This window comes from Piliocolobus tephrosceles, chromosome 16 (assembly GCF_002776525.5).
Source record: "Piliocolobus tephrosceles isolate RC106 chromosome 16, ASM277652v3, whole genome shotgun sequence".
Taxonomy (NCBI): domain Eukaryota; kingdom Metazoa; phylum Chordata; class Mammalia; order Primates; family Cercopithecidae; genus Piliocolobus; species Piliocolobus tephrosceles.
In genome coordinates, this window is record NC_045449.1 from 30,110,286 (window position 1) to 30,128,775 (window position 18,490).

Genomic DNA, 18,490 nt, shown 5'->3' on the forward strand with positions numbered 1-18,490 from the left:
CAACATAGTGAGACCCTGTCTCAAAAAAAAAATTTTTTTTTTTTAATTGTAGAGAAGGGGTCTCACTCTTACCTAGGCTGGAGTGCAGTGGTGCGATCATGGCTCACTATAGCCTCGACTTCCCTAACTCAGCTTCCTCTCACCTCAGCCTCCCAAGTAGCTGGGACCACAGGTGTACACCACCATGCCGTTTTTTGTTTTTGTTTTGTTTTGTTTTTTGTAGCGAAATAAAAAGGAGTCTCACCTTGTTGCCCACACTGGTCTCGAACTCTTGAGCTCAAGCCATCCGCCTGCCTCGATCTCCCAAAGTGCTGAGATTACAGGCGTGAGCCACCATGCCTGGACTTACAAAATTTTTTTGAAAAAGTATCCAGGGCCGGGCACGGTGGCTCACACCTGTAATCTCAGCACTTTGGGAGGCTGAGGAGGGCAAATCACCTGAGGTCAGGAGTTTGAGACCAGTCCGGCCAACATTGTGAAACCCCGTTTCTTTTTTTTTTTTTTTTTGAGACGGAGTGTCGCTCTATCGCCCAGGCTGGAGTGCAGTGGCCGGATCTCAGCTCACTGCAAGCTCCGCCTCGCCGGTTTACGCCATTCTCCTGCCTCAGCCTCCCGAGTAGCTGGGACTACAGGCGCCCGCCACCTCGCCTGGCTAATTTTTTTTTTATTTTTTAGTAGAGACGGGGTTTCACCGGGTTAGCCAGGATAGTCTCGATCTCCTGACCTCGTGATCCGCCCGTCTCGGCCTCCCAAAGTGCTGGGATTACAGGCTTGAGCCACCGCGCCCGGCCGAAACCCCGTTTCTACTAAAAATACAAAAATTAGCCAGGCACAGTGGGGCTTGCCTGTAGTCCCAGCTACTTGGGAGGCTGAGGCAGGATAATCGCTTGAGCCAGTGAGGCGGAGGTTGCAGTGAGCAGAGATCACGCCACTGCACTCCAGCCTGAGCGACAGAGAGAGACCCTGTCTCAAAAAAATAAAATAAAAAATTAAATAAAATGAAAAATTATTCTGGACCCTTTCTCGGGGACAGCAGGACTGCCCTGACCTTCCGGCTCGCAGGTGTGAAGACTCCCTTGTGGAAGAAGGAACCGGAAGAACCCTGGGCCGAGGAGGCGGAGGAGGAAGGGAAGGACGGGTCGGAGGACGAGGACGAGGACGAGGACAACCAGAGGCCGCCGGAGGACAGCGCAGCGGAGGGCGAGGAGCCGCCGCGGGAGGCGGAGGAAGGCGAGGGCCGCGAGCGGCGCTCGGTGTCCTATTGCCCGTTGCGCCAGGAGTCCAGCACCCAGCAGGTGGCGCTGCTGCGGCGCGCGGACAGCGGCTTCTGGGGCTGGCTCGGCCCCTTGGCGCTGCTGGGCGGCCTGACGGCTCCCACCGACAGGTGAATGCGCGCTCCTCGGCCGGGGCACGAGGGACGCGGTGCCCGGGCCCCAGGGAGGAGGGGCGGCCCTAGGCACTGAGCGCCGGGTCCCCGCCGGCAGGAAGCGGAGCCTCCCGGAGGAGCCGTGCCTGTTGGAGATCCGGCGACGACCGCCGCGCCGCGGGGGCTGTGCGGGCTGCGAAATCCTTTTCTGCAAGAAATGCAGGAGTCTGCACAGCCACCCGGCCTATGTGGCGCACTGCGTTCTGGATCATCCGGATCTGGGTAAGGCGGGGGCCGCTGGGAGCTCCTGAGCGCCCCCACTCCCAGCCTTTGTGCCTTCCATCCTTTCCTAGTCCCAGACTTCATACCGACCTTCTCTCTTGGAACGCGGACTCCTCTCCGACACATTCCCAGAACCGCCCCTTCTCAACTGCTGTCCAGAGCGCCCCCATCCGGCAAGAAGGCCCACTGTTGGTGCTTGGTTCCCACCTGTCACCTAGCGCCCCCCCGTGCAAAACCCAGCATAACCTAGAGCCCACTGTCAACAGCGCCCACCGAGGGCTCCCCGTCCCCACGCAGCACCAGCGCCACCGCACACCTGACTCTGTCCGCTCACACAGCCTCACCTTCACCTTTTGGGTATTTCACATCTGCTCTGGCCCGGTGGGGAGAGGCATCGCCTAGAGAAAATAACCTCCAGGTTCCCTCATCCCTCTGACAAACCTTTCTCTTTCCCTGAAACCATTCAATAAAACCTCTGATCAAGGTGGCAGTGCTTTGAGGTGGGGCACGGTGGCTCCGGGTGGGGATGATCTTCCTGGGGTTCAAGCCAGAGGTAAAAGTGTGGGCAAGGAGCCTCTTCCCTCTCTACCCCAGAACGGTACAAACATTTGTATCCAAAGGTAAAGGCCCTTCTGCTCGCCGCAGAGAAGAAAATGAACGGGCAGGGCCAACAATGGCCCTGGGGAGCTGAGGGCTGAACCCTTGCCAGACCATTCTCCCCTCCCCTAGACGCCCTGGCTTGCTGAGGTCAATGCTGTGCATATGAGGCACTAGCAGGTGTGGAAGGGTGGGGGAAGCCTGGAAAACCAGATGCTAAAATAAATGCTGGCATGGGTGGAGGCTGAAGACAGGGAGGCTGGGGAGCTGGTTCCTTCTCCAGGAATCCCAGCTATTCTTGGCCAGACCGCAGGAGCTTTGGGAATGCCGCCTGTGTGGCCTGGAGAATGCGGCCATTGTGAGAGCACAAGGCCACCCCCAGCCTGCAGGGCTGCCTGTTGTGCAGGCTGCATCCCCAGCGCCCGCAGCGTTGCAGACCCCCAGGAAGGCCCCTTGACACATCATTCTCCATCTGGCCTGGGGGGCAAGGACATTTTGCTTTTTGAGGAGAGGCAGGCACCCTCTCTCCATCACAGCTACACACACACACACACACACACACACACACACAGCTGGCTGGTCCTGGCTTGGATGGAAGAGCATGGCCTTGGCCTCCCCTGCACCCATGCCCACCTGCTCTCAAAGGATGGAAGAACTGCTCCAAGGAAGGCTGCTTCCTGCCTCTCGGCCCACCAGCTGAAGGCGCCTCTTTATTCTAGCCCTGGACAAAAAGCCAGGGACTAGCAGGCCTGCATCAGTCTCCCTCCCACTCTGCGTCCTGACCCCACAAAGGGCCTCTGAGGTTGGAGACACCTATGCCCTCATCCCCATCCATGCTTCCTGGGGGTGGGGCCTCTGACTACATTTGACACCGTTTTCTAAGAACTGAGCCAGGAGGTCCTGAGGAGAAGGGCAGTCTTGCAAAATGGTCTCTAATCTCTCTGCTGAGTTTTTCATCCCGCTGTTTGGATCCCAGTGCTGTCACCTCTTGAAAGGAACTGTACCCTCAGTAGAAGAAACAAAGGCCTGGGGAGGATAGAAGTCCTTGGAGGAAAGGGCCAAGGGATCTGGGACCCTTTTTTGCTTTTCCTAAGATTGATCCCACCCCCACCTCCATGTGGTGGGAACAGACAAAGACAATGCTGCATTCTTCAAGGAACAAAGGCAGACAGACTTCCAAATGGAGGCTTTGCTGCCTGGTCTTCTGCAGAGGGACTCAGAGGCTTCTAAGACGGCTTCTGCCCCAGGGGTGGGGAACACGATTTTGCCCTGAGAGCACCACCAGTTTCTGAGATGAGGATCTGCCTTCAGAACAGGGTACTCCCTGAGTTGGCATGCCAGCAGCCCATCCAGGGCAGCTCGGTGCCCCAGCGGCCTGAGGTGGTCGCCCGAAGTTTGGCTTGGTCCAGGCGCCAGTAGCGGTCATCTCGGAAGAAGATGATGGAGCCGTCGGGCCTCGGCAGGGCGCCGCTGACCTCCTCAGGGATGCCGCCCCAGTCCTGCAGACTTCGGGGGTAGTAGGGCTCCACTTGCAGTCCCCCTTGGGCCAGCACGTAGTAGCGGGCACCCTTGAAGAGGATGAGGCGGCGCAGCGGAGGAAAGAAGAGGGCGGCGTCGGGGTGGTGGGGCAGGCCCCCTGCACGGCACAGCTGTGGAAGACCCCACACTGGCTTGGGGCCCCGGAACCTCCAGCATCGACCCCCTGTGGGAAATTGGGAGAACCAGGGTGAGCTCTCTACCCTACCTCTGTCCCCCATACCTCTGCTCTCCTTTAAGCCGGAGCCCACCACGGTTGGTATTCATACCAATCGAATGGATTGCACTACTAATTAGATGTAAATAGCAGGGCGGTAGTAGCGACTACTGTTATTGTCTAGACTTCCAGCAGGTGTCAGCAGAGGGCAGATAGCCTCGAAAGGAAGGCCCAGCGCTTTCTCCACTGCCATCACTACTAATAATTCTACGAGGGCAAGGATTTTTGTTTCGTTCACTCCTGTATCCCTAACATATCCAACCGTGTCTCGTGCATACAAGGCACTCAATATTGGTTGAATGAATGACAAATGAATGAATACTATTTACCTAAGTATTACCATGTATCTAGTAAGATATTGTACACTCTTCAGGCAATATTCTCTTTTCATACTCCTTCCCCAGAAAATCTGAGGTATTGTTTTCCCCATTCGAGAAATGCACACTCCAAAAGTTAAGCGATACGTCCAACCCCACACGGCTAGGATTCCAAGGAAGATCCAGCTCTTTCTGCTGAATTGCAGAATTCTAGAGCCGTCCTCTGCTTCCCTCTAGACTCCTCTCTGAAACTGTCCCTGGGACCTTGGCACTTGCTGCTCCCTAATCCATCCCTGAAAGGTATCTTCTGATAGAGTCTCCCCTGGGGTCACAGGTTCAAATTGGAATAGAGACTCCACGATGGACTCGTGTGAGAGTCTTCCCCTGTTTTGTCCTTTTGACCTTGGGCGGGACACCTCCCCTCTCTAGGGCTCAGTTTTCCCAGCTGCCCCAGAGCCAGTACCTTTGAAGAAGTAGAAATCTCCATCCTCCAATGACACTGCAGCAGCCTCAATGTTGGGGGGCAGCCCGATCCACCTTTCCTGTAGTGGACGGGGCTCTGAGACGTTGCCATCAGGTGCCACCTCCCAGAAGTGGTTCCCTTTAAAAATATACAGTCGCTGTTGCCTGTCTGCGCAGAGACAAGAGAGAGTTGAGGAGTGACCATCAGCTTCCTGCTGGCTTTCCAGGGAAGATGCTGTCCTGGAAGCCAGTTTCCCAAATGGACAAGGGTAGGATATGGTGTGTACAGTTGGCGCAGAGGGGAAAGTGGGCAGGAAGAAGCAGTGTTTTGCTTGGTGTGGGGTTGCTACTTGCAGCATGCTTGTGGCTTGGGATTTCTGGTTTTTACAATCCATCCCCGCACCTTGTGCTCCAGCTCTGGAGACCCTGAGAGATGTGGAAGGAGAGAATAAAGAAGCAAAGCCCCAGTGGGACCTTCTTACCTACAGTGATGGCATCGAAGGAAGAGTGGCAGTATTTAGGGCCCTGGGTTTCAGGGCGCCTTCCTTGGGGGCTGTGGGAGTCCCAGGCCTCAAAGTCAGTGAACAGCTTTCCTGGGAGCTGGACGGCCACCGAGCCCCCTAGGGGCTTCCCTTTGTGAGTAAGGAAATGAGAGAGAACACACATAGAGTGGAGGGTATGCTGTGCACTCAGGACCTTCCCTTGGTTACTTCCATGATTATTTAATATGAGGGGCAAGGAAGGAGAGTGGGAGTGGAGGTTAAGAGTTGTTCCTGGGCCAGGAGTGGTGTTTCACACCTGTAATCCCAGTACTTTGGGAGGCCGAGGCAGGCAGTTCACTTGAGGTTAGGAGTTTGAGACCAGCCTGGCCAATGGTGAAACCCTGTCTCTACTAAAAATACAAAAATTAACCAGGCATGGTGGCCCACACCTGTAGTCCCAGCTACTTGGGAGGCTGAGGCAGGAGAATCGCTTGAATCCGGGAGGTGGAGGTTGCAGTGAGCCAAGATCATGCCACTGCACTCTAGCCTGGGTAACAGAGCGAGACTCCATCTCAAAAAGAAAAAAGAAAGACTTGTTTCTGGTTGTCGGTGCTAACCATCAAACTAAACTCAGGAATCTTCTACCCAACATCCTGGGACAGAGGAACCTCCTGAGATAAAATTGGAGTTGGGTATCAAGCAAGGGTTTGGAACTAAAAGGGGCAGGGAGTCCTCTTCCCTGATTCGTGGGCAACACAGGTGTCATGAGGGCAGAGTCCAGAGACCCAGGCTGTGATAACTACAGCAATTATAATAATTACATCACTATCCTTCACTTATGAGAGGAGTGAAGCAGAGTCCAACAAGCTTATTATTTGGTGCCATCACCTGAATCCCATGTAGCAATTTCCTAGCTGCATGACCCTGAGCAAGTTACCTAACCTCTCTGAGCCCCATTATTTTGATCTGTGGACGAAAAGAAGCATACTTCATGGGTGTGTTGCATGTCAAGTGCCTTGCCCACAGTAGGTACTCATGAAATACTAGCTGTTAGTATTATGGGGTATAAGTTTCTCAGGCTACAAAGCATGCGCATACCCAGTAGCACAACAGCCCTGTGAGGTAAGCAGGGCCTCAGTTGTTATCCCTTTTCACAGAAGGTGAAACTGAGGGCTCACAGAGGGAAAATGCCCAAGAGCATCTGCTAATCAGGGATGGAAGGTGACTTGAACCCAGGCCTCCTGGCTCTGCCCATGGCACTCTGAGACTGCCCTGCGCTGAGATAGGTCCCAGGGCAGTAGCACTGGCCCACCCTGGGGAGACCTGGTCTGAGCCCATCACCAGGCAGAGGTGGGCAGGTTTTGGGGGTAGGGGGCATCAGCGTCATGGTGAGAGAAAGGTTCGGGGAGAGCTAGTGGCTGGGGCAGGAATGAAGGCTTTGGGGTCTGGGATGGGGGAAGAGGTGGGCCCGAGGATTCGGTATGGGTGATGGGGCCGGGACATGATGTGAGCGGGAGCTCCGGAGGCTGGAGGTTGCGCAGAAATCCAGTAAGTGGAACGCAAGGGGCTGGGGCTGGGGGAACTGTGCACAGGAATTGGTTGGGACTGATGGAGAGATGAGGGCCATGGACTCGGGGCAGCAAGAGTCCGAGGTTTTTCAGATTTGAGGGGGGCATGGGGCTTTAGAATTGGGTCGAATCAGCGACAGGGAGGCCAGATCTATGCGCTTAGGATGGGAAATCCTATTTGAGGAGCTGGCGTTCAAGGACAGAAGGCCCAGGGGGCAAGGGTGGGACCAAGAGCGGGGCATGTCCGGAGGCCTTACCATACAGGCTCTGCACGGCCAGCACGTCGTCCCAGCTGAGCAGCGCGTCGCGGCCCAGCCTCTTGTAGTAGGGCGCCATGAGCGCGCGTGGTGCGGGCGAGTGGGTGAGGCCGAGCGTGTGACCGATCTCGTGCGCCAGCACCACGAACAGGTTGCGCCCGCGGCGGCGGCTCAGAGACCACCGCTCGTCTTGGTCGAAGTGCGCTTCACCGCGGCGGGGCAGGAAGGCGTGCGCCAGGGCGCCCCCTGCAGGCGGGGCAGAATGTCAGGGGCTGCCATGGCCCACGATGCCCCCAAGTACTCGCGGCCCAGGGCAAATGCCACTGGGGTGTGTGTGGCTGTTTTCTGCTGTATAGTTTCCCTCCTAAAGTCTGACAGAACCTGATGTGTGCAGAGGCAAACAGATGACTAGGCTGTGGAGGCCTAAGAGGCACTGTGGTGCAGGTATGGCATGGGCCCACCAATTTGGGTGCCATACCTACTTTTACAATCTACTAGCTGTGTGACCTTCAGCATTTAGCTTAACCTCTCTCTGTCTTAACTTCCTGATTTGCAAATAGGAATGATGATGGTGAGCTTCTTCCTCACAGAGCTGTTCTGAATAATAAGTGTGTATGTGCGTGTGTGTGTGTACATGTGTATTACAAATCATGCAGCAGGGTGCGGTAGCTCACGCCTGTAATCCCAGCACTTTGGGAGGCTGATGTGGGAGTAACACTTGAGTCCAGGAGTTCGAGACCAGCCTGAGGAACAAAGCAAGACCTCATCTCTGCTAAAAACCAAAAACATTAGCTAGGTGTGGTGGTGTGCACCTGTAGCCCCAGCAACTTAGGAGGCTGAGGTGGGGAGGTTCTCTTGAGTCCCAGGAGGTCAAGGCTGCAGTGAGCTGTGATTGCGCCACTGCACTCCAGCCTGGGTGACAGAGTGAGACCCTGTCTCAAAAAAAAAAAAAAAAAAGACACACACACACACATAAAAAAAAAACCAAAACAAACAAAAAACCATGAAACAACAACAACAAAAAAGTGATCCTTGGAACAGTGCCTAGCACATAATGAGGGCTACATAAGAATTACTTTCAAAAATATCTAGAAGTAGGTAGAGTATAGTTACCCCTAAAAGGAGGCATGATAGGACCTTCTGTTTCTTGATTTGGGTGCTGGGAGTGTTCAGTGTATGAAAGTTCATCAGGCACTGGCCGGGCACGGTGGCTCAAGCCTGTAATCCCAGCACTTTGGGAGGCCGAGACGGGCGGATCACAAGGTCAGGAGATCGAGACCATCCTGGCTAACACAGTGAAACCCCGTCTCTACTAAAAAATACAAAAAACTAGCCGGGCGAGGTGGCGGGCGCCTGTAGTCCCAGCTACTCGGGAGGCTGAGGCAGGAGAATGGTGTAAACCCGGGAGGCGGAGCTTGCAGTGAGCTGAGATCTGGCCACTGCACTCCAGCTTGGGCGACAGAGTGAGACTCCGTCTCAAAAAAAAAAAAAGTTCATCAGGCTAAACTTGAGATGGTTCACTTCTATATGTATGTATATTTTCTTTAATAAAAAGTATATATTTTTATTATTAATATATAATTATAATTAAATGTAATATATATAATTATAATTAAATGTAATATATATAATTATAATTAAATGTTTTATATATATATATTCTTGCCCTCCTCTGCCAGGGCACCTCTGGGGGGCCTCTCTCTACTTATAATAGGAATGAGCAGAGGGAGTTGGGCTGGATCAGTGATTTTCAAGCTTTTAGTGTGCCCCAGATGGAGCTTATTACATGTGCAGGTGCCAGCGTACCACCCCTAACGATTCACCTTCCACAGGGGCAGGTGACCCTGACACAGGAGTCAGAAAACTGCACTAGGATAAAGTTTGCATAGAAGCTTGTTGAGGGTTCCTCCAGCTTTGCCGTCTGTGACCCCAGGCCAACTGGGGCTGACAAAGATAGGGGGGCTGGACTAAAAGGAGAGCCTCCTGGGGCATGGAAAGTCAGCCGTGTGTAGGAGGAATACATGCTTATTTTGAATACGCCTCCAGCTGTTTTGGGCACTGTTCACTCCATTCAACTCTCACTGGGAGACAGATGGGCAGCTTTGGGAGAGGAGAAGACCACTATTCAAAAAGACAAAGTATCTGTCCCAAATCAGAGAGCTGCTTGGGGATCCCAAAGTCCTCACTCCCAGTGCAGTGCTGTCTTAACTAGGTATGGATAGAACCATCTCAGGTAGATCACGTGGATGAAGTCAGTTACAAATAAGTGCACGTGGGCACTACATGTGGATTCTTGCAAAGCCTAGATTTCTCTTGGTCCTAATCCAGGTCTCAGCAGCAGTGCCTGGATGTGGGCTTTGCTGTAGGTGGGCTTGACTGAAAGCAGGAGGGTGCGAGGGAGATGGGGGCTCAAGTTCCCAGGCCGTACAAGGGCTTAAGTCCCCAGCCTGAAGGGGTCTGATCAGGTTTCCTTTCTTCATTAGGAGAGGAAATATGCAAATAGCCTATATTCAGGTTCTGAAGGCCAGCGTTGGGCAGAAGGGGAAGAGAGTGGTTTAAATTGCAGCCAGAACCTTCAGGTTGGGGACAAACAGAACTATCTGTGGTGTAGGTATATAAAGCACTTCCCTGTCGGGGTTGTCAGGAGTAGGGTGCCTCTTGCCCTGTGGCAGCAGCTGTGGTAGTTGGGGGTGGGGGAGCAGTGGTGGGCAGTGGATGTGTTTTAGGGCTCTGGAGTGAACATCCACTGTGGAAAACAAGAGAAGCACAGGCCTGTCTAGAGGCAGAGGATGGATGATGAGACCTTGGGAGATTCTCCCAGAATGCATAATACTCTTTAGAATTTGCAAAGCATTTTTCTTGCAGAGCTTCATCTGACTGTCCGTTCAGATATGTGACACATAATAAAGCAGGGACCACTGTTCCCATTTTAGGATGAGGAGACTGAGGGTTTTTCGCAGGGAGATGTGGCTCTGCCAAGGCCACAGGGAGGGTGAATACTTCATTGCCACCCCCAAACTGCCTCTCCAAGTTGGGTTCCCCTCCTGCTGTGTGGGAGGGAGGCTTTGTGTCAGCACCTGGGCCATCAAAGGCGTTCCCCAGCCCATCGTTGTGGTCCCCTTGGAAGAAGGTGAGCCGGATGTCAGCGGGGCCTGCGGCTGGGGCCTCCCAGAACTCCAGCGCTGAGACGTTGCTCCACAACTGGAAGGCGGCGCGCACGGCGCCCCGAACTGCCGGCTCCGGCAGGCGCTCAGGCCAGTTCACCAGGCGGTAGGAGAGGTGCTGCTTGTACCATTTGTTACCTGCCACCCAGAAAGCCCACGTCAGTCACACCTGCTGCAGAGCCTGAGTCTGGCCCTCACAGACCCAGTACGATGGCGAGGTGTAGGCCCTCTCCCAGCAGCCCCTGGTCTGATGGGGAAGACATAGTTTTTGCCCTAGGCAGCTCCCGCTTTGACTAGGGCAATACTACCTGGCTGAGGGCAGCCCTCAGACTGAGAGGACTCCCCTTACCCTGGACAGTCCCCAGTACAGTGGCTTGGACTGTGGAGGTCCCATGTGTTGGAGGGGATGCAGCCTCTGCCCAGGAGAAGCCCCCAATCTGAAGGAGTCTGTCTGAACCCTTGGTCTAGGGTCTTATTCTTCCCCACAGCCTGGGCCGAGTCTGAAAACAGTTCTGTGTCTGTCGCTACCAGCAAATCCCAGCCCCCGCCTGCAGTGTCAGAACGGAGGCGAGTGGGGCCACAGAGGCCACAGCTGTGACTCCCCCAGCCCCCCACCATCTCTCTTCAGGCCTCACACCCTCCTGCCACCTCTAGACACTTCACTCTGCCCTTTCTAGGGCCTGGGGTCTGTGGCCAGCCAACAACCACAAGACTCATTCATTTGAGGTCCTTTCCTGCCCCTCTCCTCCTCGCTTCCTCAGGAACTCTGGAGAGCTCTGAGGTGAAAACAAATAAGAACAAAGGGTGTGTTTTGTCACTGACTGAGAGAAAGTTTTCCATCTCTGCTTAGTTAAGGGTTTTTCTCCCTTTGCCCCAAATTACAACTCCTCCCTGAGGGCTGAGACTCTGGCCCCTTGCCCCAGCCCCCGTCAACTGAGTCTGGGCCCATCTGCAGCTCAGCATGAACCCGGCAGCAGCATGGCTGGAAGGGCCAGATCCCTAGTTTCTTGTGGGCTATTTCTGAGCCCTGCAAACTCAGGGGCTGGGATTGTAACCTCAAGTGGAAGACTCACAGCTTGGAGGCAGGACTCTTGGGCCAAGGGTGTGATAACTGAGACCTGAGACCCCAGGACAAGGGGCCTGCCCAGGGTCCCAGAATGAGTGAGTAGATGAGGCAGGCCCTGACACCTAATCCAGGGCTCTTCCATTATCCCACATAGACAGGCAGGCACATTTGCCAGGACTCTATAAATCTGCCCAAACATCATTCCTTCTGGTCAAAGCACGAGCTGAGATTCTCCAGATGTAAGGGAGGGTCTTGGAGAGCAGAGGAGCTGGATTCCCTTCTCCTCGCCAATGCAAGTGGGGGAGGGGCACATCCCTTCTCCCACCCCTGAGTCAAGCTCCATTCAAGGCAATGCCGCCTCCCTAGGCCTGTTTGGCCTGGCAACCACCCAACCTCTGCCTCCCAGCCAGTGACCAACCCTTAACGAGGGGAGAGGGAATGACTCTAAGGAAGCGAGGGAGACAAGGAAGGCAGAGGGAAGGCCTGGGGTCCAGAGGTGCAGCTGAGGGTTTGTGATGTGCCAGTCACACTTCACAAACTGGGCACTTCATGCTGGGCACACTGTGAGTCTTCACTGGGCACCAGACTGTCTGGCGCTGGGCTCTTTCACACCCTGCTGTGGGGACAGTCTCCCAGGCTCTTTCTTTCCCCTCACAAACCTTTAATCCGCTAGCATAGTGTGAGATGGCTCCTTCTGCCTCTTTGCAGCTAGCGGGGCCCCTCACTTCCCAGGCAGAAGAGGGGGTGGTGGGCAGTTTTCTCATTCTAGGCCGCCAGTGAAGGTGACAGGTCTCAGAATAAAATCCTGTAGGAAACTCTGAGTGTGTGCATGTGTGTGTTTGGGGGAAGGATAGGAAGGATGAATAGGAATGGAACTTGAAAGAAAATGACTGTTTTCCTGAGAGAGGAGCAGGGTAGGGGGTGTCACTAGTGTGCCTGCCAGGAAGAAAGGACCTGGCCGGGGGCCAGCAGCCTGAGCCCTTGCCCCTGTCTCCCTCCAGATTTGCTCCCATGGAGAAAGCTAACCGCTTCAGGCCCTGTCCCAAACTCCTGGCCAGGGAGGGCTGGTTTTCGTGGTGACCCCCAGGCCCTAGTAGCACCTGGCATTGTACCCCCTGACACCCTTGCTCCACAGTTCAAAAAGAAAGAGGAAAGGAAAAAGTATGGGAAGGGGGAGGAGAACTAAAAGCTTTGCCTGGACAGAACCCTGGAGTTCTGACTCCCAGCAGGGAATTGACACTGTGGAAAGAACATGGGTTAGAATCCCAGTATGTCTACTTGCAAACTTACGTAACAAATTATGGAATCTCTCCAAGCCTCAGTTTCCTTATGTGCAAAATGGGGTTGAAAAGACTTTCCCCATGATAAGATGTGAGGCTTAAATGATACAGCAACGTGGAACTGCTGGGCATGTAGTGCATACATACTCAATAAATAAATATACATTCCCCTCTTCTTTCCTTTTCTACCCAGATACACCCTGGTGCCCCCAGCCTCTGCCAGCTCAGTGAAGGAACAGAAGGCCTGCAGGTAGGTAGGAAGAGCAGGTACCTACAATGAGGTTGCCAGATGAGTTTCTTTTTTCTTTGTTTTGAGACAGAGTCTCACTCTGTCACCCAGGATAGAGTGCAGTGGCACAATTTTGGCTCACTGCAACATCTACCTCTCAGGTTCAAGGAATTATTCTGCCTCAGCCTCAAGTATCTAGGATTACAGGTATGTGCCACCACACCAGGCTAATTACTTTTTGTATTTTTAGTAGAGACACGGTTTTTACCATGTTGGCCAGGCTGGTCTCAAACTCCTGACCTCAGGTGATCCACCCGCCTCAGCCTCCCAAAGCGCTGGGATCAAAGATGTGAGCCACTGTGTCCAGCTGCCAGATAAATTTCTTTTTTTAACTTTAAAAAACTATTTGTTACGGCCGGGCACGGTGTCTCAAGCCTGTAATCCCAGCACTTTGGGAGGCCGAGACGGGCTGATCACGAGGTCAGGAGATCGAGACCATCCTGGCTAACACGGTGAAACCCCGTCTCTACTAAAAATACAAAAACTAGCTGGGTGAGGTGGCGGGCGCCTGTAGTCTCAGCTACTCGGGAGGCTGAGGCAGGAGAATGGCATAAACCCGGGAGGCAGAGCTTGCAGTGAGCTGAGATCCAGCCACTGCACTCCAGTACGGGCGACAGAGCAAGACTCCGCCTCAAAAAGAAAAAAGAAAAAAAAAAAAAAAACTATTTGTTGTTCATCTGAAATTCAAATTTAACTGGGCATCCTATATTTTATTTGGCAACTGAGTAATACTATCCTCTATCAAAAAGAGATGCTCTGGCTGGGCACGGTGGCTTGCGCCTGTAATCCCAGCACTTTGGGAGGCCAAGGTGGGCAATCACCTAAGGTCAGAAGCTTGAGACCAGCCTGGCCAACATGGTGAAACCCCGTCCTTACTAAAAATACACACACACACACACACACACACACAATTAGCCTGTCATGGTGGCATGTGCCTGTAATCCTAGCTATTCAGGAGGCTGAGGCAGAAGAATTGCTTGAACCCCATAGGTGGAGGTTGCAGTCACCCGAGACTGCGCCACTGCACTTCAGCCTGGGTGAAAGAGCGAGGCTTCATCTCGGAAAAAAAAAAAAAGAGAGAGAGAGAGAGATGCTCGAAATTGTACAGTGACGAACTCTATTAGATCCTTCCTTTGGGGCGTGAGAAGGTGAGATACAGCCAGAAGGAAGCAGCCCCAGAGCTCAGGTCAAAGTATAGCTGCTGGACTGTTTCTGGGGCTGCCCCACTTTCCACTGCATTCTCACAACAAGCCCCTTCCACCTGGTAATCAGGGACCATCTCTCCTTTGCAACCTAGAAGGGCCTATGTCTCGGATGAAGGAACGGAGCCTCAGTGAGCAAAGTGACCTGGCCCGGACCACACAGCTGAGAGTTGAACCCAGGGCCTCTGGCTCCAGGGATGCTGCTCTCTGTTCTACCAGTGCCTCTTGAACTCACAGCTCTCTGCTCTTCTAGTTCACTCTTCCTCTCTGTTGCCCAGAAACATGGTGGGACACAGGACATGTTGACACCAAGGGCATCTTGACTCCGGAGCCAGACCCCATTGCTGACTCCTTGCTTTACCAGGAAGGCAAGCAGTCAGTACTGAGGACCTAGAGTGGCTGGGCGTGTAGGTGAAGCAGAATTGGGTTGGCAAACACCTGGAAACAGCTGCCCTCCAACAGTGAAGGGGAACTGCCCACAATTTCCTTACAGGTTAGTTAAGAAATGAGAACAAACTATGTGCCTTCTGTCCTGTTCCTAACGAATACTATCAGTAAAAGTAGTCAATTAAGCACATTAAAAGTGGCAATGGCCCAAAGTGTTCACAGTAAAATTAATGATAGATGAAAATCTGGTTAAAAACCCCCATCTTGTTAGAAATCTTGAAAGCTGCAAAAATTGAGCAGAGAAAATTAGACTTAGTAAAAACAATCAGGTTGTTAAAATTACGCATGGTAGGCCAGGCGCGGTGGCTAACGCCTGTAATCCCAGCCTTTTGGGAGGCCAAGGTGGGTTTGAGACCAGCCTGGCCAACATGGCAAAACCCTGTCTCTACTAAAAATCCAGAAATGAGCCGGGGGCGTGGTGGCATGCGCCTGTAGTACCGGCTACTTTTGAGGCTGAGGCAGGAGAATCGCTTGAACCCAGGAGGCGGAGGTTGCAGTGAGCTGAGACTACGCCACTGACTCCAGCCTGGGCGACAGAACAAGACTGTCTCAAAAAAAATTATGCATAGTAAAACTCGCTATTTGTGAAAAACTGACAAAAGAATCAAATCTTCATAAATCTTAGATCTGTACCATTTAACCCCTGGAATATTAAATTTGGCTAAAAGAAGGAGAAGGAGTAAAGGAAGAAACAAAATAAAGCTACAAAAGGAAAATTATGACAGCAGAAACTGTAATGTGCAAACTGTGCTGTGATGAAATGTTCAAAAGAGGCAAATCCACTGAGACAGAAGTGGATTAGTGGTTGCCAGAGGCTAGGGGAAGGGGAGAAGGGGGAATGACTGCTAATGGGCATGGAGTTTCTTTTCCGGGTGATGAAATGTTCTGGAATTAGATTGTGGTAATGGTTGCACAATTCCGCAAATATCCTAAAAACCACTGAATTGTACACTTTAAATGGGTAAATTGTATGGGATGTGAACTATATCTCAATAAAGTGGTTAAAAATATGCTATGGACAAAGTAAATCTTATGAATCACAACTTTGTTTAATAACCGTTTGAAAAAGAATGAATTCTAATACCAGCACTGTGGGAGGCCAAGACGGGCGGATCACGAGGTCAGGAGATCGAGACCATCCTGGCTAACACCGTGAAATCCCGTCTCTACTGAAAAATACAAAAAACTAGCCAGGCGAGGTGGCGGGTGCCTGTAGTCCCAGCTACTCGGGAGGCTGCAGCAGGAGAATGGCGTAATCCCGGGAGGCGGAGCTTGCAGTGAGCTGAGATCCAGCCACTGCACTCCAGCCTGGGCAACAGAGCGAGACTCCGTCTCAAAAAAAAAAAGAAAAAAAAAAGAAAAAGAATGAATTCTGATGAAAATAACTTCAGTAAATATAAATGAAAAATGTTAGCAACAGTTTAACTGCCCTGCATTGAAAATTGATCAAGGAATTACGTGGGTTTTGTGGGGTTTGATCCGGAAAAATACTTGTACAATGAAAATTCATCAATGTAGGTGTCATTCTGACTTAAATGTCTGTATTCACAATCATGGTCCTCAAGCCAAGAGTTCCTATTCACCCACTCCTCCCGTGCCCTAGGGAAGAGAGGTTACTGATAAAGTCCAGTCCCAGGCTCAGCTGTTTTCCTAGCCATTGGCTTCAAGACTTTGGGAAATCTTAGCCTAGCCAGATTTTAACAGTGCTCACCTTGCTTTGCAAAGCGTTTCTTACGCCTCGTTTTGGTCCGGTGTCTAGCAAACAGGTCACTGATCCTCTCAGCCCAAGCTGCATAACTGTTGGTATCTGCAACCCCGCAGCGGGGACGAGTCATCTGGCGCAGGGTGGCGCGGTCCAGCACACCGCTGACGGGTAGCTGGGACACCCACTGAAATGCTCTATCAGGAGGAAGGGACCACAAGGGGAGGGTGAGTGGTAAGGGTGAGGGCAAGGAGGTCTGCCTCCCTGGGGTGTGGCCAGCCAGGCTTCCAGGAGGAGGGAGGAAATGGCCAGAGTTTGGCATCCTAGCACCCCTACCCCAAGTCCTCCACATCCCTCCACCCTACCTGATGGCATCGCTGAATCGAGTGGAGGTGGGAACTTTGGGGACCTGTTCATTGAGGTATCCATACTTCTCTAGGAATGCCTGTGGGAGAGAGGAATATCTGCTGTTTCCATAGCATACTTTTCCCTTCCTTGGTCCCCAAGGGCCCATGGCATATACATCCTGCCCAGTCTCACCTCTTGTCTTTTGCCCAAGAGGGTCTATAAGCTATAGCAAAATGAGTCCTGGGATTAAAGTCAAAAGGACTTGGACTCAATTCCAGGCCACCACTAACTAGCTGATGATCTCAGGCAAGTCACTCAATATTTCTGAACCTTTGCTTCCTTATGCCTAAAACTGGGCCAGTAGTACCTGCCCTGTAGTACCTACTGGGCCAGTGGTACCTACCCATATCTTATGGCATCAGTAGGAATCTAGCAGGACATGCTAGACAGTAGAGTAACAGGCTCTGGAATCAGGCCCACCTAGGTTTAGATACTTCTCTAAACCACAGGTTTCTCAACTGTAAAGTGGGCATAATACTAGTACTTACCTTACAGGGGTTTTTTGTGTGTGAGGACTAATCAAAAGAGTGCTTATAAAGCACTTAGCACAGTGCCTGTCACATAGGAGGGACTCCATACAGAGTAGCTATTATAATATGTGTTATGTGTTATGTGCATATACACTATTCATATGCATCCTGAAACAACTACATTCTCTAGAATATCTTCTGGTATTGATTAAGAGCTAATCAGGTGCTAGCTCTGCCATGGCTGGATTGTGAATTGTCTAATTCTGGCTTTTTAAAAAAACAGTTATCTTCCCCACCAATGTAGATATATTTATTTTGTTTTTGTTTTGTCTGAGATGGAGTTTTGCTCATGTTGCCCAGGATGGAGCGCAATGGTGCAATCTCAGCTCACTGCAACCTCCACCTCCCAGGTTTCAGCGATTCTCCTGCCTCAGCCTCCCAAGTAGCTGGGATTACAGGCACGTGCCACCACGCCTGGCTAATTTTTTGTATTTAGTAGAGATGGGGTTTCACCATGTTGGCCAGGCTGGTCTTGAACTCCTGACCTCAGGTGGTCCACCCACCTCAGCCTCCCAAAGTGCTGAGATTCCAGGCGTGCGCCACCACACCCGGCCCCAAATGTAGCTCTATTAAAGGTCCTAGAACAAGAAATGCACTTACCACTAACCTTATAATTGATATAAAAACTTGACTCTCTAAAAGATGTATTTTTTGAATTAGAAAGCTTCTTTTAGTCATTCATTTGTTAATTAATGCAGTGTACTAGGTACCCTGCTAGGTACAATAAAAAATAAGACATCCCTAAGCCAGGCGCAGTGGCTCACGCCTGTAATCCCAGCACTTTGGGAGGCCAAGGTGGGCACATCACCTGAGGTCAGGAGTTCAAGACCAGTCTGGCCAACATGGCGAAACCCCATCTCTACTAAAAATACAAAAATTAGCTGGGCGTGGTGGTGGGCACCTGTTGTCCCAGCTACTCTGGATGCTGAGGCATGAGAATCACTTGAACCTGGGAGGCAGAGGTTGTAGTGAACCAAGATCACACCACTGCACTCCAGCCTGGGCGACAGAGCGAGACCCTGTCTAAAAAAAAAAAAAAAAAGTAAATAAATAAAGGACATAAATTGGTACTATGAAGAAAGGAAACCAAGTGATGTGACAAAGAATAATTTAGAGAAACTTCACATCGGAAGGTCAGGAATGAGTCGAGTCTCTAAGGAGCTGATACATAATCTGAGTCCTAAAGAATGAGAAGCTTGCCATGCAATGAGGTGGGAAAGGGTGTTCCAGACAGAGGAAACAGCAAATTCAAAAGCCCTAGGCTAAGAATGATGGTGTCATGTTTAAGGAACAGAAGGCTAGAGCACAGTAAGTGTGA

At 51.9% G+C, this 18,490-nt stretch overlaps 2 protein-coding genes across 2 annotated transcripts in view; one reads left to right on the forward strand and one right to left on the reverse strand.

Moving 5' to 3' along the window:
* Positions 1–2,135, forward strand: part of C16H17orf50 (chromosome 16 C17orf50 homolog) — a 4,383-nt gene extending 2,248 nt beyond the window's left edge. The window contains exons 2-3 of the mRNA XM_023190837.2: positions 1,063–1,384; positions 1,485–2,135. Coding sequence (XP_023046605.1) covers positions 1,063–1,384; positions 1,485–1,677 — 515 coding nt within the window. The 3' untranslated portion in view covers positions 1,678–2,135. The remainder of the gene's footprint in view (positions 1–1,062; positions 1,385–1,484) is intronic.
* Positions 2,136–2,916: 781 nt separating this feature from the next.
* The window catches only part of MMP28 (matrix metallopeptidase 28), a 31,168-nt gene continuing 15,594 nt past the window's right edge, over positions 2,917–18,490 (reverse strand). The window contains exons 2-8 of the mRNA XM_023190838.3: positions 16,600–16,679; positions 16,244–16,431; positions 10,162–10,386; positions 7,085–7,330; positions 5,260–5,409; positions 4,779–4,946; positions 2,917–3,947 (exon numbers count right to left, since the gene is read on the reverse strand). Coding sequence (XP_023046606.2) covers positions 3,553–3,947; positions 4,779–4,946; positions 5,260–5,409; positions 7,085–7,330; positions 10,162–10,386; positions 16,244–16,431; positions 16,600–16,679 — 1,452 coding nt within the window. The 3' untranslated portion in view covers positions 2,917–3,552. The remainder of the gene's footprint in view (positions 3,948–4,778; positions 4,947–5,259; positions 5,410–7,084; positions 7,331–10,161; positions 10,387–16,243; positions 16,432–16,599; positions 16,680–18,490) is intronic.